Source organism: Globicephala melas, chromosome 7 (genome assembly GCF_963455315.2).
Source record: "Globicephala melas chromosome 7, mGloMel1.2, whole genome shotgun sequence".
NCBI classification, from domain to species: Eukaryota; Metazoa; Chordata; class Mammalia; order Artiodactyla; family Delphinidae; genus Globicephala; species Globicephala melas.
In genome coordinates this window covers 52,036,492-52,060,891 of record NC_083320.1, presented here as the reverse complement: position 1 = coordinate 52,060,891, position 24,400 = coordinate 52,036,492, and the positions used below count along the sequence as shown (strand labels likewise).

At 38.1% G+C, this 24,400-nt stretch overlaps 1 protein-coding gene across 5 annotated transcripts in view; it reads left to right on the top strand.

The window, feature by feature from the left end:
- Positions 1 to 19,865, top strand: part of UBE2E3 (ubiquitin conjugating enzyme E2 E3) — a 102,713-nt gene extending 82,848 nt beyond the window's left edge. For 4 of the 5 annotated variants that reach the window (XM_030850657.3, XM_030850665.3, XM_030850672.2 and 1 more), the window contains exons 5-6: positions 2,645 to 2,792; positions 4,429 to 5,065. In XM_030850657.3, coding sequence (XP_030706517.1) covers positions 2,645 to 2,792; positions 4,429 to 4,526 — 246 coding nt within the window. In that variant the 3' untranslated portion in view covers positions 4,527 to 5,065. Of the gene's footprint in view, positions 1 to 2,644; positions 2,793 to 4,428; positions 5,066 to 16,656; positions 16,693 to 17,150 lie in introns of those variants that run through there. The other variant, XM_060302188.2, reaches the window with a different exon arrangement.
- Positions 19,866 to 24,400: the final 4,535 nt, after the last annotated feature.

Below are 24,400 nucleotides of genomic sequence, written 5' to 3'. Positions count from 1 at the left end.
AGCAAAATAGCACATGACTGTATTTATAGTGAGGCTTATTTCTACTTCCATCATTTTTCATATTGGAAATTGGTTTTAACGTGGTAGCAAAATTAGAAAAAAGTTTGCAAGATTTTAGTTTTTATGAAATTTTTATACATGAGGGAAACTTTGTTAAAGGAAGAGACATTTTTCTTAGAATCTTTTAATGGAAAATAGAGATTGACTAGCATACTTCTGTATATGATTTGTCATAATTATTTTGGTTAATATGGCTATTAATTTAGCATGTTAATTTTTTTGCTAAAGTCTCAATATTTTTATTTTCTAACCCTTTAATGTTGATTCCTTCCTCTTCCCTAAGATATCTTATGCAGTATTATGAAGCATTCTTCAGATCTATAGTTGGACAAGTGAAAAAGAAATAAGACTTCTGCTGTTATCTTGGTTTAGGTATAATTATTTCTCTACAGTTCTGCTTATTTTTGAAGTTCAGATAAGGTGTTGAACTTCTTGAAGAATAATAGAAATTTAATTCTCTTCTGTTCATTGATTGTTAGAAGCTGAAAGGAATCAGAGTATTAATTGTGTTTGTAAGCCATGTGTATCTATTGAGTAGTCAGCTGTCAATGATATGAACATACGTTATTCCCATATTCTGGAGCAGGGCTGCCTAATAGAAATATAATGCAAGCTACATGTGTAATTTTTTATAGAAACAGTGAAATTAATTTTAATAATATTGTACTTAATCCAGTGTATCCAAAAATATCGTCGTTTCAACATGTAATCAATAGAAGCATCATTAACGCCATATTTTACATTCTGTTTGATATTGTCTTTGAAATCTGGTATGTATTTTACACTTTTAGCCCATCTTAATTCTTATAACCACACTTTAAGAGCTCTGTGTAACTAGTATGTACTGTGTTAGAACAGTTCTAGAGTTATATACAGTAGTCCCTCCTTATCCTCAGGAGGTATGTTCCAGGACCCTCAGTGGATTCTTGAAACCACAGATAGTACTGAACCCTATATGATGCTATTTTTCCGATGCATAAATGCCTATGATAAAGTTTAATTTATAAATTAGGCACAGTAAGAAATTAACAATAACTAATAATAAAGTTAGAGCGGTTATAACAATATACTGTAATAAAAGTTATGTGATTGTGGTCTCTCTCTGTCTCAAAATATCTTGTACAAACTTAATGCCTCTTCCATCGTAACTAAGCACTTATGCCTGTAGCGTTTTCAGCTTGAGGTACAACAGCAAAACTAGCACAAGTGTTTTTATCCTTTTACAATTTCATGGATAGAAGACTCATTCTTACCACAGATCTTAGCAACCTCAGTGTAGAATTTTTTTTCCTTCCCTTATTAAGTCAAAAACTTTCACCTTTTCACTTAAAGCAAGAATTTTAGAGCTTCTCTTTGGCAGATCTCAGTTGCCAGCATCACTACTCTTGAGCTTTGGGGCCATTATCAAATAAAGTAGGGTGACTTGAACACAAGCCCTGCGATACTGCAGCAGTTGAACTGATAGCCAAGATGCTACTTAGTAGACTGACTGGGCAGGATTATGCTGGACACCCAGGCAGGGTAGATCAGGACAGTGCAAGATTTCATCATGCTACTCAAAATAGCACAAAATTTTAAACTTATGAATTGTTTATTTCTGGAATTTTCCATTTAATATTTTTGGACCCCAGTTGACCTCAGGGGTCCAAAACTGAAACCATGGAAAGCAAAAGTGTGGATAAAATGAGTACTACTGTGGTCTCTTTCTCCTCCTTCCCCACTACACCAGTGGTTTCTTTCTTGTTTTTAATTATGCGTCCTTATCAGAAATACACTTTTGAGTGCTTTAAACAGTTTCTTCCCAGACTCCACTTGGGAGGTCACAGTACATTGCTAGTTCCAAGGGATCAGGAACTGTCTTTTTTCTTTGCAACTCCAAATTAAGAATTAACCACCCAATTTGTGTTTGTGTTTGTTTGAAACTGGTGTTTGTTTCTATGGTTTATTCTCTTTTTTCACATATCTCAAGGATCTAATAGTTTCCTTTATTCAGTAGCTTAAGACCTTACTTGTTTCATTTTACTGTCTCAGTCTAACAAGACAGTGAGCCATTTGTGGAAATGAAAGTCTGAGAAATAGAAAGGCTGGTGATTTCACCAACCTTCTCCAGTATTTTCTGACACATGGCAAGAGATTAGCTAAGTTGGTGACCTTTTTCTACTAAGAAACTAACGTAACTTTAGTTTTATGTTTAAAAAAATTATTCACTAGTTTCTCTTACCTTTGGCACCAAAACGTTTCTGTTCTCCCTCACTTCCTGTCTTTAAATAGTGGTGTATGAGTGCATGCCCACACATACATTCATAGAATTACCGTATCATTTGTTTAAACAATTCAGCGACTCATTTGGTTTAAAAGCAATATAGTTCCAGCTATACTGGGTAAAAACAATTTCTTTGAACTGAATTAAATAAAACCATTTAATTTTGCTATTACTTAAACCTAGTGTTTGTTAGCTCTTCGATGAAATTATATGCTGTTTGCTATGATCTGTGATATGTTCCACTTCATTTTTGCTAGTGAGAGTTTTAGTTGGTAATAAAGCTTTTTATTTTCTTTCTGTCTTTAATGTCACTGCCCTTAGGTTACTTTCCGCACCAGAATCTATCACTGCAACATCAATAGTCAGGGAGTCATCTGCCTGGACATCCTTAAAGACAACTGGAGTCCTGCTTTGACTATTTCAAAGGTTTTGCTGTCAATTTGTTCTCTTTTGACAGACTGCAACCCTGGTAAGCAGATTTTTATTAACACATACAGTGAGGCTACAAAAACTGCATTTTTTTTCAGTTTAAAGTGAATTTGAGAAGTAAATGCTGTTGGTAGAAAGATCAGCATAAAACACTTTTTGAGGAAATTATCAATGCCATTTCAATTAGAATAGACCAGAAGTTTCACAATAACTTCCTTTAATTTGTTAATGGCATACTACCCTATAATTATTTTCTGCCTGTCATTGGTGACTCTCTGTTTTCTAAATTAATGGAGTTGTACAAACCACTTTTGACGCGAGTAAAGTAATGTTTCTTACACCACTGCCACCTTCTCTTGCTCCTCCATGCTGCCATGTGCTTTAACGCAGCCTCTCAGTAATGAAGGGCTTCTTGTTCTCCCTTCCTTTTCGGATTATGGTTGGTTGTATTAAATGTGGTAATAGTCGATATTAAAATGACAGCCGATGAGAGAGTTAGACTAGATTATGACTATAAGAACTCAGAGGTAAAGTCATTAGTGCATAATCTGTAAGAAATGCCTAACAGCCACACATGATCTTTAATGTGGGTAGCTGACTTGAAAAAATAATGTTTAGACCTGGGATTTCACATATGCTCTCTTACTAAGTGGTCATTTTTTTAAAGAAGTTGGCTTATTTTTCCTAAATATTTAATCAATCACCAAAGGTTATTACTGTTATATTAGGCCTAGCAGTTATACATATACCCAAAATACAGATTGATAGATAGATAGATAGGTAGGTAGATAGATAGAATGATATATAGAAGGATATTCATTGTGGCATCTTTTATTAAAGCAAAAGATTGTAAATAACCTACATATCCATTAATAGAGGATGTAGCTTAACGAGGTAGCTCTATGTGAATGGATAGAGAAAACTCTCTAAGATATATTAAGTAAAAAAGCAAGGCACTGAAAAAAAAACACACATGCGTAACAATATTCTAAATGCTTATAAATGTGTATAATGTCTCTGGGTAGAAATGCTGTGAACAGGTATAAATTATTTGCCAGGAAGAGAAACTTCTGAGTAGTTGGAGTCAGGAGGGAAGAAAGCTTTACGTTTTACTGGCTGTTGTTTGGTGTACTTCAAATGTTGTACGTAGTACATAGTACACCTTTTTTGAAAAATAAATTCAAAATAAAATTTACATCTCAGATTCAATTTCTCACTCAGTACTATTTAAAGCAAAATGGCAAGTAAGCTTTCAAATGGAGGTAAGGGTAATGATTTAAGTCGTGTTATTGTACAGAATGAAGGAAATATTTCATTCTGAATCTGAGTTTGGAAAAATTAATTTTTAAATATCTGTAGAAAAACAAATACAATCATCTAGCACACTTTTATTGTTCAATAAAATGCTGAGTGAAAAATAGTTTTTGTATATTAAAGGCATACACATTTTTAAAAATCAGATTTATTAACTCAACATTTATTTTTTAAAGAGGCTTTTCTAATTTAATATTAAAATATAAAGATGATTATGTTACTTTAAACATTTTTCTTCTGAGAAATTAGCCATTATATATCAAGTTGCTGCTGAAATATCAGCATTTCAGTTCAGTAGACTATTAGAACTGAACCTTTAAGACACCATATAATATCTTTTAATGTTCTTTCCACTTTTCCAGCGGATCCTCTGGTTGGAAGCATAGCCACTCAGTATTTGACCAACAGAGCAGAACATGACAGGATAGCCAGACAGTGGACCAAGCGATATGCAACATAATTCACATAATTTGTATGCAGTGTGAAGGAGCAGAAGGCATCTTCTCACTGTGCTGCAAATCTTTATAGCCTTTACAATACGGACTTCTGTGTATATGTTATACTGATTCTACTCTCTGCTTTTATCCTTTGGAGACTGGGAGACTCCCCAAAAAGGTAAATGCTATCAAGAGTAGAACTTTGTAGCTGTAGATTAGTTACGTTTAAAACGCCTACTTGCAAGTCTTGCTTCTTTGGGATATCAAAGTGTATTTTGTGATGTACTAAGGATACTGGTCCTGAAGTCTACCAAATATTATAGTGCATTTTAGCCTAATTCATTATCTGTATGAAGTTATAATAGTAGCCGTAGATGACTAGGAATTACGTCATTTGTATTAAACCCAGATCTATCTCTGAGTATGTGGTTCATGCTGTTGTGAAAAATGTTTTACCTTTTACCTTTGTCAGTTTGTATCGAGAGGATTTCCTTTTACCCTTTGTAGCTCAGAGAGCACCTGATGTATCATCTCAAACACAATAAACATGCTCCTGAAGGCATAGTTTCCTGTCGTAATATTTTAAGTCAGTCTTGTTAGAAAGTGTGTCTGAGATGATTGTTGATGAGATAAAAATGTGAATATGAAGATTAACTACAGAGGACTAGTATAAATAAATCATTTATTAAATTGAAAACATTTGAAATCGTATAAATGTGTAGAGTTTTTTTCCTTTAAGTCCTAATGAGAGAATACATGAGTTTAAATATACAAAACTGCGTTTTTTAACCATTGGTCTCAAAAAAACATAAAGCTCTACTTTGATAATATGATATTTGAGCCAAAAATAACATGAAATCCTGGCTTACAAGATTTTGTTTCCAGAATGATGACTTCTGTCCACCATTGGGCAGCATTGTCAAATAACTTTAATCTGGTAGCCCTTCTGTGTCTTTCATGCATTTTTGACTTCTAATCCTGTTCTTGAATTTTCATGGTGTTTTTGGTGTGCGTTACCATTCTTATTATGCACTTGTCCAACAGATATAGGCAGAGACAGAGATGAACATAGAAACCCTTGTCTGCCCTGAAGGTAGACTAGAACTCTGGATTACTGTGCAGTTGTGGCATTATTTCTCAGTTGAAAGAATAGGGAATTTTAAGGGTTTAATAGGTTATATGAATTCCTTCTTTCTAGTTATAATTATTAAATATTAGATTTCTTATAGGAGTTTATTTTTCAATATTCAGATTGGTCAACAGAGTATAAATGGTTTTTTTATGACTGGGATAGTTATTGAGGTAATTCTCTGGTCATGTAACCAAGGTTGTGGAATATGGGCAAATGTCTTCTCCAGTCCTAAATATGGAAATAAAATACCACCCTAAAATTTATAGGCTGGAATTATTAGCATAAAAATACATTGCTCCAGGATAATAAAGTAAAACATTTCTAGTTGTATATACCCTCACAAAGAATAATGGATTCCTACTTGAGTATTTGTTAGTAGAAGTCTTAAATCAGGGTAAAAATAAACACTTCTATATCTGTCTTTCACTTAACGCACACCCGCCTCTCCGCCCCCCCGCCAAAAAAAAACCCAAAAAGAATCTCTCCACGTTACAGAGGTACACCAAACAGGCTTAGGCTTATGAAAACCTCTGAGCCTTTACTATTTTGAGTTCAAGTTAATGTGATGAGAATGGGCATCTTTTATGTAAGCTCTAAGGATTTCTATGTAGATGAGCTGTAGAAAGTAGTTTTTATCCACTTCCAATATTGTACATTCTGCATCCTAGGTTAATAAACTTCTCTCTTAGTCCTAGAAAAGCATTCATCATACTGAATATCAGGATATTTGGAGATGCTATCCTTTGACTTCCTTCACTTGCTATCAGCCTAATTACTACCACCAAACTGTTTACTTGTAGGCTGTGTCCCATACTCACCTGGGACAGAGTGGAGAGAACTGGTGACATAAAAATATTTGTGGCTCTTCCACAAACTACCTTTGTGGCCTTAAATAAGACACTTTCATCTCTTATGTAAAACTCAAAGAAGTTAATTTCATTATTTCCCTGTTCTCTACTAGTCCTTAGTCCTCAAACTCAGTCATCCTAAATCTTACAAAATTTGTTATGCTTGTTCCACTTTCTCTTGCCGGGATCAGGCCACAGTTTCAAATGGACTGAGTAATAAGTCATCATTTCGGTTCCTACTATTAGGTTCTTTTAAAATTCTGAATTTTAAAAAATCTTTTCTCTTTTTGATCCACTTCCCAGTTACGTAGATGTCCATCCATGTGTACTACAAATAGGTTTTTTTTTCCCCATGGAACTTTGTTCTAGATGTAAATTGTGATATTTTAAAACCTAGACCTTTTCTTATTCATTAAGAGCAAATTTTACAAGTCCAAATGTAATGTTGTAAGTACTCAAGAATGGCCATAGCACCATGTACCCTGTTGAGCCTGGAGTGTCCTAATTATGATTGTGTGCCCTCAGAGGGGCCATGCAGTGCACAAACCACTGCATGCCAGGCCCCACTTAGTTACTGAGGTGCCTCATCTTGTTTAATATCCCTCAGAAAGCTTCAGGAGAGAGACACTCTGATGATCCTCAGTTGACAGAATGGAACTGATTCACGGACAGGTTAAAGAGCTGGATGCAGATTACACAACCAGTATGATGCAGAAGTACAGCCCCCATTCTTTACCACTAGGCTAAGAGTTTTTGTTTATAGCATTACGGTTAGTATTTAATATATATATATGTTTATATGTAAAAGCGGGTATACATAAATTAGAAACCTTCTGAAAGGTAATCTATAAGATAAAGTACAATTTTGCATTTTAGTCAATCCTTATTTTAATCTTCTATTTTAGTCTCAAATGGAACCTTACAAAATAAGCCTTTACTAATTGATTCCAATGAATACGAGGTATGTTTATTTATATTCTGTCTCAGACATTGATCATAATACTTTTAATATCACTGGCTTCCCTTTTTTAATTTGGAAAATGAGATAAACGATGTTATTTTAAATTTATTTAACCGTGCATCACATGACCACATCAGAAGATATATATTGATAAATTTATCAATCATTTAATGATGACCTTTTTCAAAATAAGATACATTAGTTATCTAGACATTGCCTTTTTTTTTTTTTTTTCCTAAACTAGGATATCCTAACGTGTCACAGGGATAAAATTCGTAGGTTTGATTTGGCCCGTGTGTATGTTAAGTCTTTCTAATAAGGACGTGGAGGTGCTGTGTACTTGGAGTCAGTCCTCTACTTGCCCATGTGTGTTCTTACAGCAATACAAGAATGACTGCATTGTAAAACTCAAGTCAGTTTCAGTCCTGTGGCATCACATAGTAACCTGTGTCCTAGTCATGTTAATGCAGTACATTTGCACGTCTTCAGCTGACATACTGTGGTCTTTGGACAGAATCATGGCATGATTTGAAGCATTAATAATTTTCATAAAACCATTGCAAATGATTTGAAGGGGTTGAGCTAATGATTCTACAATAATTATCCACTTATATTTCAGTTAGTGTTTCTTACATTAGATGAATAGAATATGTAAATAAATCCCTTGTTTCATGTTTCAATTAATAAGTTTTTTCGAGTAATACCGAAATAATAAAAAATAATTCATAATTACATTTTAGTAGAAGGCATTATTTGAAATAACAATTATTTGTAACTAGTTTGTTAACCTTTTTTTTGGTAAAGTTCTTCAGTGATTTAAGTGAACCGCTCCAGTGCGTAATGGGATGTTTCTACACAGTGGAATGATAGTCCTTTCAAAGTGGTTATGAATTGAATTTCTAGGACTGGTGTGGATAAGTGGTGTTAAAACCTTGTCAGACAGAATCAACCTAGATATTACCAATGAGTGCATTTAGAGAACTATAAATTGACTTTAAATCTTTTGTATCTGTAGGTTACCTTGCTGAAATCCAGTGAGGCTAAAGCCAATTATGCAGGTCTTTTTAACATAGAACATTAAAAGCAGTTTTTCCCCAAAATCTTCCAATTCCTAAAGTTTATCTCAAGTCCAGCTCTTTTAATGAAACCTTTCCATTTTACTATCATGTACCTTCAGTCTGTCAGTCTCTCTGTTTCTCTTGAGACACCAACAAACATCGGAAATAATAGAAGCAATTCAAGCATGTACATATTTCCAAGTGTGATCAAACAAGCCAGGTGCCCTTCTGGGCAAGAATTCTTTTTTCTTTCCTTTTTTCTTTTGGATGGAAGGGGTGGAGGGGGGAGGGTGGTTATACTATATACCACCTTAACTGACCTCCATGGTGAGTTTATTCTACAAATTTTAAGAGTTTGCTAATTGAAGGTCATTTCAGGCACTGTGATGCATGCAGAGATGAATACATTCTTAAATAGTTTTTCTCCTGTCCAAATAGATTTTTCCCTCTTGTTAGCAGAGGAGAACACATCTTTGCTAATGTGTATCCATTTTCTACTGAATGAGAAATCAAACAGATGTCCCTGCTGATTAGCTATGAAAATATTAGTATAATAATTAGGTAAGTTTTATCTAATCTATATGATGTTAAACATTCTTAATACTATTTGATGCTTTGAAAATAATTACTGTCTTTCAAACTACTCTGAATATCCAATATCTCTAGCGTGCATTTTGATACTTTATTATATTCAGTTTAACACTTTATGCATACTTCTGGATAGTGAGCTTTTGGAGGATAATATCTATAGTCCTTGTCTCTGTATCTTAGCCCAGTATATAACATGATATACGTTTGGTGAAAGAATGAATATTATATCATGGGTGTAATCTTCTCCATAAGGTTATCCAGGGACCATGTAAAGCATATAAGTCATGTCTTCTTTAATCCCCCATCATACTGATTCAGTGCTTTATACTTGGTAGGTGATATTCCTGTAAACTTGAAATGTGAGAAGTAGCAATGGGTTATTTTCATAACCTACTTAATGCCTACTTGTTTTAAATGGAGAATGAATCTTGTAATTTTAAAAGTCCTTAAATATACCAAAATGCTTTCTGTCCTACAAAATGTACATCATTTCCCATTATCATTACTGTCTTAAATGATATATTTCTCCTATTCCTTTTTACTGGTAAAAAGGAAGAAGACAATGGAATATATGTGTCTGCTTACAGTATTCTTTTAGGGGTATCTGATAGGAAAAATGAAAAGTGGTAGCTTTTGAAAAAATTTCTTTTAAGAGAAATATTTTAGGGAAGAGGAACAAGTATACTGTACTGTATAGTAGTACAAAGGGAGGGGGCAGTCCTGGAGTGTTGAAAGTTAGTCATTGAAATATTATCCAAATCTCTTCATTTGGTTTTTCTTTCCCACTTCTATCTTCTGTGAGAAAGGGAGATAGAATAGGACAAAGAACCAAACAGGTCACTTTTTTTCTTTATTGCCCCGTTATTCCTGAGCCAATAGGTGTAATTGAAAGGTGACAGGGTAGAAGCTCCCTAATTCCAGAAGTGTAATTCCGCCTTCTCATTGTAACATGAGTATTTTGTAAGTTGGCTAAGCAAATTCAGGTATGTTGGCTGCTTACTGCTCCAGGCCCATCTCACACTGAGAGGGGAGAGAGATAAACCCATGGAGAACAGGTTACTGAGCGTTGTTGGTCACCAAGAGAGGTCCTGATACTCCGGGGCAAGTGTGTAAGTAATGTTAAAGATTCTCTAGGACTGAGACCGGAGTGCTTTATGACAAGTCTTTATATGAGCATGTCATTCCTTCATCTCCCTAGTGATGAAGAAGAGTAATTATAAGAAACACAAGGTGAGGGAGTAAAGCTATATTGCAGGGATATTGCTGGCACCCCTTGCCTGATTCCTTTATCGTTTTTTAGGAGCACATTAGCCCTCTGCTGAACTCTTTCCCTGGCCACACAATTCCCAAATAGTAAAGGTCATTTTAAGTATTCATGTGGGACAGTTTTTTCTTCTGTAATTTTTTTTTAACATCTTTATTGGGGTATAATTGCTTTACAAGGGTGTGTTAGTTTCTGCTTTATAACAAAGTGAATCAGTTATACATATGTTCCCATATCTCTTCCCTCTTGCGTCTCCCTCCCTCCCACCCTCCCTATCCCACCCCTCCAGGCAGTCACAAAGCACCCAGCCGATATCCCTGTTCCATGCGGCTGCTTCCCACTAGCTATCTACCTTACGTTTGGTAGTGTGTATATGTCCATGACTCTCTCTCGCCCTGTCACAGCTCACCCTTCCCCCTCCCCATATCCTCAAGTCCGTTCTCCAGTAGGTCTGTGTCTTTATTCCTGTCTTACCCCTTGTAATTTTTTTAATGACACATTTTATTTGTATTGTCACCTCCCTTGATCACGAGCCCCTAGAAATCAGGGATCCAATTCATTTCACTAACATTGGTTTAAATACTTAGGATTAGCAGTGAACAAACCACACAAAAATCCCTATCCTTAGGGCGTTTACTTTCCAGTTCAAGGTGACAAAGTTTAAAAAGGGGGGAAAAGTGTATATGTATGACGGTAAGTGCTATGTCAGAAACAAAACGGGGAAGAGAAATAGGGAGTGTGCTGAGAGGGAGAAGGGGGAGGTTGCAGTGCAGTTGTGAAAGGGTAATCAGAGAAGACCTCACCAAAAAGATGAGTCAAGAGCTGAAGATGGTGAGGGATAAGAGAATTGCAGGCAAAGGAAATAGCAAATGAAAAGACCTGGGGCAGGGGCATGCTCAGTGTTTGCCGAAACCAGCAAGGGCCCGGAGAAGGTGGGGCAGAGAAAGCAGCAACTAGAACAGCAAGAGGCAAAGTCAAGAAGATGACAGCTGAACAGGTCACGTAGGGCCGCGTAGTGTGTGGAGTGCCTTGTGAGGAGTTTGGGTAGTACTCTAAGTAAGATGGAAGCCACCGGAGGGTTTTTTAGCCAAAGAATGATAGGTTTATGACCTGTTTGAGAATTTCTGATTACCATTAGGAAAAAGACTTGGGGGGGAGGGGAGAGGGAGCCAGGCTAGAGATACTGATGACTCCAACCTGGATGGCATTAGTGTAGATGGTAAGAAACGATCAGATTCTGGTTCAAGGTAGCCAATAAGATTTGCTCATAGATCTAACTATGTGGTGTAAAAAGGAGTCAAAGTTTGGCGCCTGAGCAAACTAGAAGCCTAGAGTTGTAGTTAATTAAGGTGAGGAACCTGGGGGCGGCGGGTGGGGGGTGGTGGCGTTCAGCAGGACTGGAGACAGATGAAGAGCCTCACTTTTGACAGGTTAAGTTGGAAGTGCCTGTTAAGCATCCAGATGGAGGCGTCAGAGCAGTGGACATCCGGACCTGGAATTCAGGAGTGAGTTCTGGGCCAGGCACAACATTTGGGATTCATGAGTGGATAGGTGATATTTACAGCTGTGGGACTGGATGAGATCATCAAGGAAATGAGTGCTGCTAGAGAAGAAAGAAGTCTGGGCACTCCAACATTAAGAAGCTGAGGACAGACACGAGGAATCAGCAAAGGAACCCAGGAAGGAGCAATCAGGAAGTAAAAAGGAGAAGCCTTGGAGAGCGTGGGGACCTGAAAAGGAGGTGAAAAGTTTCACGGAGGTGGGAATGATCTACAGCTTCAGATGCGACTGATGAGCCACGTAAGGTGCAGATGTGGACCGGAATGGCCATTTTATTTAGCAACTGACTGATGGCAAGCATCGTTTTGTTGGAGTGGCGAGATCAAAAGCTCTGTTGGAGTAGGTGCCAAAGGTAATAGAAACTGTAGACTTCTGACAGTTTTGCAATAGAGAGTAGTTTTCTTTTTTTAAGATGGGGGAGAATTATACCGTATGTTGATGGGAAAGATAAACAGAGAGGGAGAAACGGATGAGTAGGGCAGAGAAGCAATGTCCTCGAGAAAATCATTTGTGCTTTACTGGGGGTGTTTCCAAAACTCCCTGCACTTCCCTTGGACATTTCTTTCTCTTCCTGAATAGACTAGGAGCTCTTTGGAAGCACAGTATCCCCACTTAAAGCAGTACTGACCTTCACGAAACTTGAGCTCTACTAGTTAGGCAGGAGAAGATGGGATGTAGCACACAAGTGAAGTGATTGTCCTTTTCTGGGAATGCAACATCTCATCCCATCCCTAGTTAATAGAACAAGCAGCGGGCAAGGGGATAGGTCCAGGCTGGAGGGTAGATGTGGTAGTGGGAAGCTTTCTTGTGGCTTCTACTCCTCCACGAAGTAGGAAGTGGTTATTGGCCGAAAGGGAGGATGGGGGGACCAGACCTCATGTGTCTGTGTGACTCCTCTGTGCCCCGGAGAGTGGTCATTTATTGTCGAGAGAATAAATGAATGGTTAAGTGAATTGTTTAGCTAGATGGGCCTTTGATTTTATAGTTACATGTTAATCATGAACAAGTAATTAAAATTCCCCTAGTGTCTGGAATGACTGTTCTTCATCAAGTATGGTTAGCAAATATTAGCTGACTTGAATCTTGAGTACCTTAATATTTTCTTTCCTTGAAGTGATTTTCCTTGTCATTGAGGAATCTACCTTGACACCAAACTTAACTAGATTTAAATTTTTAAATCAACAGATTTAAGTATTTATAACTAATGCTGCTTTACATGCTGGAAGTGGGAGAAACTTACATTTCCCAAAGAGCTCATCAAAGTCTAGTCAGGAAAAGAGATGGCCTAGGTAAGCACAGAGAGCTCTCAGGAAAATGGCTTATCAAAAATCCTTTCTTGCCCATTCAGATGATTCTAGAAAATAGAGCAGTGTTTACCCCAGGTCTACTTTGTAACGTAGTAGTGAGAGAAGGATGCAGAGATGCCAACTCCTATTACCCTGACTTCTACCCCTGGTTCCATGGGAAGACACTTCCAGTTCCAGGCCTTCTGTCCCTTTATCTTACTCAGGAAGTAGGGAATTTGAAGGGCAAGTTTCATTTCCAGAGAACCCATGGGGCAGTGAGCTAAGGACCAGGACTCATACCTTCTATTGTGTTTCTCTTTCCCTGCTCCTGTCCTGACTTCCTGCTTCCAAGGTTCATACGTAAGAAATGGGGCACTTCTTAGCTTATTTTCTGTGAAAACCTGGTCAGTGACAGACCCGAAACATCACAGTTGGCTCAACCACTTAATTTTGCCTAGAGAGTCAGGAATTAAGAAATACTTAGTCAGCTCTTTTCCTGATTGAGTCTTGCTGAACAGTACTTTTGCTGTGTGATTATTGCATTTATACCCAACTAATTATCTGAACTTAAATAGGGTATGACTCCTCTTTCTTAACCTAAATTAATCATCATAATATTCTTTAGACTATCTCTCACGCTTATACAGGCTAATAGTTGCTGGCTTTTCACCTTATTTCTGAAGAATAGCATGTTTGGATTCTGTTCTCAGATTTTTCAGTCCTAGGTCTAATTCAGGCCCTTATCTGCAGGAGTCTTTTAAGTCACCCTCTTGTCTATACAAAGGACTCCAATCTTTTCTTCATGCTGAGGTCACATTAATCTTCCCAGAGTAAGCACACTCCTCGCTCACAGACTTCAGTGGCTGCCCACTGTTTTCAGAGTCCAGTCCAAACTCCTTAGAAGTCCAGCTTTCTGTCATGACATCAGTACGCCCCCATATGATGAAGCAGCATCTATTTCAGTAGTAGGTTCAGATGCACTGGTTTTCAGTAAAATACCAGAGTCATTCTGGCCAATGGCAGCCGTTCTATCTATCACTTAAAAATATTTTCTCAGAGAAATAGCAATAGTGACTCATTGAGAAAACTTCCTTAATCTTCTGACTCTTCTTCAAGGCCTTCCTGCTCATAGGACTGACTACAACTCTTTGATGTTCTGACACTTTTATAATTTCTTTTACTACTAGCGGTTCAAGTATTGATGCATATAACCTTGTTGCTGGCTGTGTTAAGTTTCAAGCATCAGAAAATAGATTGCTTAAGATACTTTGCTTGGCACACCAGTATTTTATATCTGAATTGATATACTTGTTACTTCAAGACAGATGGTGCATTGCTTCTGTGCCTAATAGCATTTGGCAGTGCTGAAATTTAGCCTTCTGTTCAATCCAGAATAATTCAGTGATGAGTGGGCAACTTTGTGCTTTTTTTTTTTTTTTTTTTTGCTGGATTTGAATATTTGGAAGTGTTTTAGCTTACTTACTAACTATACGTAAGTGCCTTCATAAAATGACATTCCAAGTGTAGGCAAGTACATAATCAGTGGATGAGCACTGTGTATCAGTTTGGCGTATGGTACCACTTGTTTTTATTTTCATGATAGTGATATGTTTCTAGAAAGATTAACGAGTATTCGGCCACATTTAAACATGGGCACAAAACTTTCCAGGTTTAAAGTTAACTGTTAGGCTAACGAGAGTTGACATCAAAGGGGGGGAGGGTTTGCAAATGTTGTTGAAGTGAGTCTAAAGGAGCAGAGGTTTTTAGGTCTCACGTTGATTGTCTCTCCTCAGTTTCATTTGATTCCCCTGGTTAATACCTCTCCTCAGGCACCTTGCTAAGACAGCCATTTCGTTATTTAAGGCCTGGCTGGAAGACTGCAATAAATAGCATCTCTAAAGCCCTGTATTTTGTTACTTAAATTAGAAATCGTTTTGTATTCTTCCTTATTTGCAGCTTGTTAGAGCTTTCCTAGTGATTTGCTGGAAATGTATTTTCTCTCCGTGTATTTTCAAAGTAGGATTTATGTAATTCTGTGGTTATCATTAGGGGAAGACTGGGTGTTAGGATGCCAAAAGCCCACAACATGAGAACACTCCAGTGGGGACATCTGAAGAGAAACAGCAAAAGCGCCGTCCTTCTGCACTTGGTTGTGGGTTCTGTTTGTTGACGGAGGATGTTGATGGTTGATTTAGGACAGGGCACTGTGATGTGGAGAAAACGTCCATCCCATTTAAGCTTTGGGAAAAGGTTTACTCCTTTGAGCTGGGGTTAAAGATACTGTATTGCCTGCTCTCCTAATTCTGGAAGGATAAAGAGATCAATAAAAAGTTTCCTCGGATTCTGTAAGTCAGACCTGTTTCTATTTTTTCTACATTTCCAGAGAAGCCAAGATCACAAAGACTGGGGCATTCTGTATTACTATTGATTCTATAATGTTACTGTAAATTCTTTTTCTGACAGTGATATATTGTGCACAGGTACTCTGGCCACTTCTCTAGATTCATTTCATATAACACACCCAAGGACTGAACTTCAGAGTCACCGCTTCTTTAGCATCTACAACTTGTCTGGAACATGTCTGGAAGACTCAGTTCCTGTCTACTGTGTAGTGGCATACCTGGGACAACGGAACTAGAAGAGTGACTTAGGAGGACACATTTACACCCAAAGGACTCACGGCTTCTCTGAAAATCACTGCAATCTGCTTATTTAACACAGTAGGGATAGTAACCTTAGCTCTTAAGTCCGGGTCCTGCCCAGGAATCTTTAAAATCATCATTTCCAAAATAAAACGTTACCTTCAAATAAAGTATTTATTACACATATATGAAAACTAATTACCAAGAGTTGCCACCTGACATATTTTGACGCTTTGTCTTGAAAGAAATGAATAGAGAGATCACAAGTTTTAAATTTTAGTTGTATTAGCGCTTAGAGTAATTAAAGGTCATTGATGTATCCACAATAGTTACTTCATGAGTAAAACACTGCAATAGTAGTTATTTCAATTCTAACTCCTGGGTCTTCAGATTCTGAACTCTAGGGTCAAAATAGTTTAATTAAACACCAGCCTGTGGTAGAGTAACTAAGCTTTCAAATTTCTTATGTACTGTCTTATTCTGTCAGTGGATTTTTTTTTTTTAACTTCTCTTGGGCCTGACTTTCCTCAATTATATAACTGAACAAAAAACAATGAAGAACACTGCAGAAATGTTGGGAAAATGATGGGAGAATTTTGTTTAGTAGTAAAACACTGAGCAGTGTAAAGTGTCTGGAGAGACTTTTTTTAAGCAGTAAAACAATACAATTGCAAATTGTATGGATAATTATATTTTTGAGTACAGCATGAAGCTTCACTGTTAGAACATTGTTTTTGCTTGTGCTAATAGGTTGTGTCGCATCTTTTTTTGTTGTTTTTTGTTTGTTTGTTTTTGTCTCTGGGCTCTGAAGATTGGAGTTTACTCTTAATTGCCAAGAAGGACATAAGTGAGTATATTTCATTTTTTTAAATTTAACAGACCAATAATGGATACATATCTATTTCAGAGTGTTTGATTATAATTAAGCAATGTAGATGCTGTAAGATTCTTCTAGATTTTACACTTGAGAGCTGGTCTGGTCTAATCATTTCTAGATGACTCTTCTGATTCCCAGACAAAAATGAAAGACTGAAGGAATTAAAGAATTTAGACTCATTCTGGGTGTGGTGGGAACAAACTCATGCACGTTCTTCTCTAGAGAAAAATCACACTTTCCTAATCCTTGAGGTTTCTTTTAATCCCATGTTTCCTCCAGACCAACAGTAAGATGTTTTCACTTTCTTTCTTTTTTTTCTTCTTTCTTTTTCTTTTTTTTTTTTTCCTCCAGAAGAGGTGTGGTGGAAGGGTCTGCCAGAACCAGAGGCTAAAAGCACACAGCAGTATAAAACAAATTCTTTATTCCAGCTTCCAGAATTCATCCTCTTCAAACTTTCCTGTTCACTGGAATAACGAAGCCATTAAACAGTGGTGTCAAGAAGCCTCATCCAGTGGTTGAAGCTCGGTAGAAAACAAGGAAGCAGGCAGGTGTGGATCCAGTAGACCAGCTGCACTCAGACCTGCCCACTTTCACTAAAGGGGGTGGGGAAGTGGGGAGGCAGAATTTAAATTAAATCGGTACTGAAGCAGATCTGATGTGACTGTGACAATCTTCCAGTGAATATTTGTTTATCTTAATTTAAATAGTCACGTGTTAAAAATATGAGTGTCAGATTTACTTCCTCCCAAGGCCACTCAGCTATGCTTCTCGTAGTCTTTGGAAGGGATGAAGAGGAAACACAGAGCCACACTTTAACGATGGTGCTAGACGTTTGTGAAAGCTAAGTGTAATCGTAGAAACATTTTATTTTATATTTTTATTCCAGAGTAAATGCAGTGTACTACGGGAGCAGGTTTAGATAAATGTTTCGTGATATGCCAGAAAGGTTACACATATATTTGCTTAAAGAAACTCTCCCTCTGGATTTAATAAAATTCTAGCCACAAAGAGGTACAAAATTTAACTCACGGGATGTAATGAAAAACTTAGAAAACTTATTTCCCACACATTCTCCTTCCCTTCCCTCCCTTCCCCTGCCTTGTCTTCTCCCCCATCGCCCCCCCCTCCAGCTTTGCTCGCCATGGTTGTAGGAAAAGCAGAGCAGCTGAGCACATAGTTACGTTGTTCCTTTAAACTCTGAATCAGAGGGAGGTTTTCTGGCATCTCCCAAAGCTACAGTGCTGAGGAGCTTGTTGCTACCCACCGCACATCATCCCACAACTTCTGATTAAATGTCTTGAGAATTGGCCGGTATTTTTAATTGAACACGGGAAAACGTAAATATACAGGAAGTGTACCTTTGTTTTTTAATTCATTTGTATATTTTCTTGATGCTTCGCATAAAGACCAAAAGGTGCTTTTGCTTCTCTTTGCCCCCACCAGAACTGTGGAGTTATTGTGGGATGTATGGTATTCCATAGCACACCATAGATCTCCACTAGATGTCAGTGTGTCACCAAATGAAACCAGTTCAGCGCGCTCTCCAGACCTGTTCTTGAAACATTGAAAATGGGAACTCATCTGCTACTTTTTAACCAGAATGATACAGAGAACTTTTAGTATACAGGTTAATAATAAGTTATATTTGTCAATCAATCCTAATAAAAATGAAATCTTTAAAACATGTTGTACCTTTCATCTGAGGATTTTAAAATGCTTTACTTATATTCTAGTTTTTGCAATGATATCCCCAAAGAGATAGAATGCAAGTATTCATTTTACATTTTACAGTAAAGTACCTGAAGTGCAAGGGGACAAAATGATTGGCTCAAGATCACACAGACGACATCTGCTAAACCCAGGCTGGTATTTCTGCCATCACAGAACCTACTCTACCTAAATAGTGCTGCTTGCCCCTTTGGCATGGAAAGTGTACTTGGGTGCAGATGCCCTTTATTTCTCATGTGTATTAACCACTTTGCCTAAAAAACAAGGTCAAGAACAGTGGAATGATAATTAAGAATGATTGAAGATTATTGATTCAATTAGTATGGAGATAATTAAGATGTAATTTTAAGGTTTTATAAAGATTGCACAAAGAAAATGTGCTAAACGATGTAGATAACTTTAAAAATTTGTAGCAGTGTTTTACCTATGCTATTTTACAGATGGTGAACTCAGACCAATGTTAGCCTTGTCATAGTTCATATGCTCCAGTGCAGAAGGAAAGAAATGCAGTTGTAGTTTGGTCTGGAAGGTTGAAGCTCTTGGGTATTTTGGGATTGATGGACATATTGCATTTTGTAGGTTTTACACTGTATAATTTTCTTAAAGAGGAGTATACATACAGTCCTGTATATGAGAATTTAAATAGTGATTTTATCAAAATTATGTAAATACACAAGTTACAACTATGTAGAAATCATGTTTGTGGATAGAGATTAAAAGATGACACATTAGGGTGATGAGATTATGGGTGAATTTAATCTTCCCCTCTCTATGTGGTAACATTGTTTTTATAATATAAAGGGGAAAATGGTTTTTATTGTCTTGTAAAAATTTGCCACAATCTCCACTTCAGAAAGGCTTGTTTCCTGTCAATGAGGTACCTTGTAAACAACTGAAATTCAAAAGATTTGGTTTGGTTTATTTACTTCAGTTGTTCTAGTTTACTCACAGAAACCAAGGTTAAACTGGCAGAAGTACATATTTTCAAACCCTACTGGGAATTTTGAGCGAAAATAAATGATTGCCCCAATCCCAGCAGGCTGTTTGCTGGCAATGTTCAGTGCATTGTCGATGTTCATACTGATGAAGAAATGTTTAATAAATGTAGCTGTCTTCAATTTGTGTTTTCCTTTGAAACGGTGCAGGGTTAAAAGAGTCGCCAGTAAAGTTCAAGAGATTTTCAAAATTAAAAATTAGAATAGCTGTTGATTTTGCATGCTTGGACCTATGTTTTGGTTGAGAACTTGTATTTCTCAAATCATGCATGGATCAAATTGAGGTATAAAATAACATTTCACATATGTGAAAGAAAACTTGTACTTTTATGATATGTCTCATTTCAGTAATAACAGTGTAGCCACCCTTGAATTGTGTATAAAAGCTTCATGGGCAATAATAAAACTTATACAACCGATCAGTGATTATCCGTTGGAGAAGTCAGGCATGTGTATCGGAATTGCCTAGAAAACTTTTTTAAACCCATGTTTCCCTGCCACCATCCCATCCTGTGATCACAGATTTCCAGATTTGGCGCTGGGGTGGGTGGGTGGAGAACGCAAGAGTGTGTGGTTCCAGGACTTTACAAGGTGCTGCAAAGTACTGGTGCCAATGGGGCCTTCAAAGTCACTCCCACCCCAGGTGTGCCCTCAGTTTGAGTTAATTCCTGGGCTCCTGGAGCCGCTAAAACGCCTTGAATACTGGACTCACAGTTGGCTAGAGTGATTCAGTAGTTGTAACAAACCTAGGGGATAGCTGAATGGAGTTGATAGGCTCCCATTTGGAGGTGAATTCTTTGTTCAATCAGTTCCTGTTAAATAGGAAGGTAAGGAATCCAGGGGGAAGACCAGGACCAGCTCAGCCTCCCTCATGCCTGATTTGTAGCATATCAAATACTCCAGCTCCCACAGAACCTTTATTTTCTCTACCAGTTTCTCACTGTGCTTAGAATCCCACCATTAGATTCATTCTTGGGCTTAAAATATAGGCATCTCCAGAAATCTTAACTTTTTAACGCTAACATTACAGGAATCAGTAACACATTGAGTTTTATTAGTTTTATCAGGAACTCTACACTAAAGCTCATTAGCTCAGAAAAATCACTTCTCACCCCTGACACCTGGCTGAAGCAAATTGTTGGGTAAATGGGGATTTTGATAAGGGAAAGAGGGAAAAGAAGCCTAGAGCATTCTAGCTACTACTTGAGAAGACAGGCAGAAGGGGGCAGGGGCTGATTGCCCAAGGGAGTACCCTCCGGGCGCACAGAGGAAATCAATTAACTAAAATGCAGGCTCTGATTGGAGTTGTGGGCAGGAGAGTCTGCATTGCAAGCTAAGTGAGGCCCCTGCTGCTCGTGTGGAGGAGCTTCATCTCCTTCACCTATTGTCTCTAGCAAGTCCTACACCCAGCACGCAGGGGCCCAGAAGTTCTTGTTATTGCTCTTATGTGAGACTGAGAATCACCTGGAGAGCTTGTTAAAGCAAAGTCCTGGGCCCTTCGTCAGAGAGTCTGATTCAGTTGGTGAGGGCCGCGAGTTTGCCTTTCCAGTTGCTGATGCCTGGGACTGAGTAGCAATGCTTTAGACAGCACATCTCCGAGCCGCGTCTGCAACCCTGGCAGAGCACCCGATACCCCAACATATGCCGAAGTTCTAAGTCGTGGGCGCTTCCTGACGTGCTGCAAAGGTGAGCCCAGCATCCTCATATTTGCCAAAACGTATCATCTAGGAGCTCTCCCATTCAGGCTCTCGTGATGTTGTGTTTCTTGTCTTTGCAAACTTAGTCACACGCAGGTGGATCAAGATTTTGTATTATGTCTTGCATACTAATATATCAGGAGGATAAAGAATAAAATTCAGTAGGCATGGGACTTCAAAGTCATTTTGATCAGTTTCCTGGCCTTGGTGGGTTGAATTGGTTGAAACCCACAACCTGCTTATGTATGCACAGCAGGAGTTAGAAATGATACTGTTTTTTTTGTTTGTTTGTTTTGCGGTACGCGGGCCTCTCACCGTTGTGGCCTCTCCCGTTGCGGAGCACAGGCTCCGGACGCGCAGGCTCAGCGGCCATGGCTCACGGGACCAGACGCTCCGCGGCATGTGGGATCTTCTCGGACCGGAGCACGAACCCACGTCCCCTGCATCGTCAGGCGGACTCTTAACCACTGCGTCACCAGGGAAGCCCTGATACTGTTTTAAATATGGCAGACATTTCCTGGCAAAATCTCTTAAAAAAATAGAAATATTTTAAGAACTTGGAAATTCTTAGGGGTTTTTCTTGGTTTGTTTTTTGTTTTTGGAATTTAAGAATTCAACACATTGAAAATGAAAAAAAAACATCCGTAGAGTACTGGAAAAAATTTCTTCACGTTCTTGTCTCCTTAGAATGATGCTTATTATATTCTGGTTAAGCTGAAGGATAAAGATGGGGCTAAGTACAAAAGTATTTTAAGTTAACTTGAAAGAAATTTCAGTCTTAACTATTACTGAAACAGCTTAAAATACAGAACAGATTATTGTTTGCAACTAGCAGTTCCCTTTCCATTTTAATCAGTTCCTTTCTTTGGTATCTTTGAGTGTTATCTTTATTATGAGAAAATATGGTTACAGTTCCTCGACCTTCATATAGCAGTATTTAATAATTAAGGGTTATCAAAATTTTTCTCAAAGATTAACTATGCTAAATATTATTTTAAAATATATTTTTAAAATACATTAAATATAGAGTTTTCTTTCATTTTTAAATCAGTTTTACTTTTATTAATATGCAGCTCTCTGTGAGCTATAGAGTGTTGTGATTTGTAAAATTTCTCTCAGCGGGCATGCATTTAAGAACATTAGCTTACCTCGTTGGAGATTTGTGAGAACTGATAAATAATAAAGTACCCCATGCCACAGCTGGGTATTACAATTGGAAACAGCTAAGAAACTTTGGTTTCATAACAACATGAGAACATGGACTCAATGAAACGACAAGAATAAGATTTGTCAAATGTTGCTTGTTAGAGTCTGGTCTACTTAGCAGTGCTAATCTCAATAAATCTATCAAGAGCTCATTTGTTTTCCTTTCATATTTACAGAAACTTCTATGTCATCTACTATAATGGATGGATTTCTTAGGTCGCTTTCAGTGTTAGTAGTTCAGTTACATTACCAACTGTTCTATCACTATAAAAGATTTTCAAATGGGAAAACTTCAATATCCCACCAACACAGGCCACTTTCCTTTGTTATATGCTCTCCATAAGCAGGCTTTTTTCTTAGCAGAAATCACTTTAGTCTGTAACTAAGGTATTTTCTTATTTGTGTGTCTATTTGACTATACATCGTCCTCACCTGGACTTCTGAGCGCACGTGCACAAGGACCATGCCTTACGCTTCATTGCAAGCCCCGGGCCCAGCATAGTGGTAGCAGCTCAAACTACTTTTGATTAGCAGTTATCTGCTACGAAAGATTTTTCATAGTTGAGAGGTTAGTTTTCTACTGCTGTGTTAGGGACTTGAAGCTTCCATTGTGTTCCTTCTCCTGGTAAAGGTGAACCACCATCCCAACCCCTGCCCACAACCCCTCCACTGGAGCCCATCATCAAAGGAGTTAGCCAGCCAGGCACACTCTTTCTAATGCTTCTGAAATTGTTTTGAGTTGTCTCTTACATTCTCAACCCAACCCAGCCTGAGCATTCTCTCCTAGCTCTGGCAGGGAGATGTGTGCTCATCAACCAGGCTGGGTCCTACCTACCTATGTTCCAGATCCTCTTTGCCCCGCCAAGCACTTCTCCCACTCCCTGGCACAATTTCCTGTGAGAGAGGGCAAGGGGGATTTTGACTAGGAAAATGTACATTCCTATCTTAAAATGTGACATGAAGGAAATATACAGAAACAAATGTTTTGCATCAAGTTTATTTCTACGTTTAGCATTATTGCTACTTGGGGGAGGGGGTTGTAGATATAAAACGTTTTACAAGTTTTATGAGTTTAAAATTAAAAAACCTTGGGCCATCTGTACCATTTCAATTTCTGTTTTTAATAGGAAAACTTTGGCTTTTCCCCACCCTGGTTTTCATCAAGATAGTACCTCCCTTTCCTCTTTTCTTATGGTATATGTTTTTACAGTATAATCTTGTTATCTGGATTAATTAAATCTTTAGTTTTGTTACGGAACCAAACTTTGGTCCACTCGCCTGCGTGCAGTAAAACCAATATACTGAAACCGGGTTGTGGTGAAGCAAAGTGTAGCATTTACTGCAGGGCGCCAAGCAAGGAGTCCAGGACAGCTAGTGCTCAAAACCCCCGAACTCCCTGAAGGGTTTCAGCAAAGCTTTTTTTTTTTTTTTTTCTTTTTTTTTGCGGAAGGCGGGCCTCTCACTGCTGTGGCCTCTCCCGCTGCGGAGCACAGCCTCCGGACGCGCAGGCCCAGCGGCCATGGCTCACGGGCGCAGCCGCTCCGCGGCATGCGGGATCCTCCCGGACCGGGGCACGAACCCATGTCCCCTGTATCGGCAGGCGGACTCTCAACCACTGCGCCACCAGGGAAGCCCCTCAGCAAAGCATTTTTAAAGACAGGGTGACAGAGGGACATCCCAGTGTTCGTGATCAGCTTCTGGGCAATTCTCTGATCAGTTGATAGTGAGGTAACGGATTAACATTATCAATCCTTAGGCTCCAGTAGTCCGGAGGGCTACATGGTGTGGGTTTTAGCATCTGTGTATCAGATACTATTATCTAGGTACTTCAGAGAGAAGCTAAAGCAGAGGATATTGGGGAGAGGTCTGTCCCTGGAAGGCCCCATAGGGTCCTACTCAGTTACAGTTTTATGCTCAGTAGAGAGGAAGTATGATTTGATCATTACCTTAAAGCTTTTAACAAGGGTTTGTTTTTCCAGTTTATGAGAAGCAGACAAAATTTGATTAGTTAAATTTGTCAGTATCACACAGTAAGATGGTGCATATAGTGTG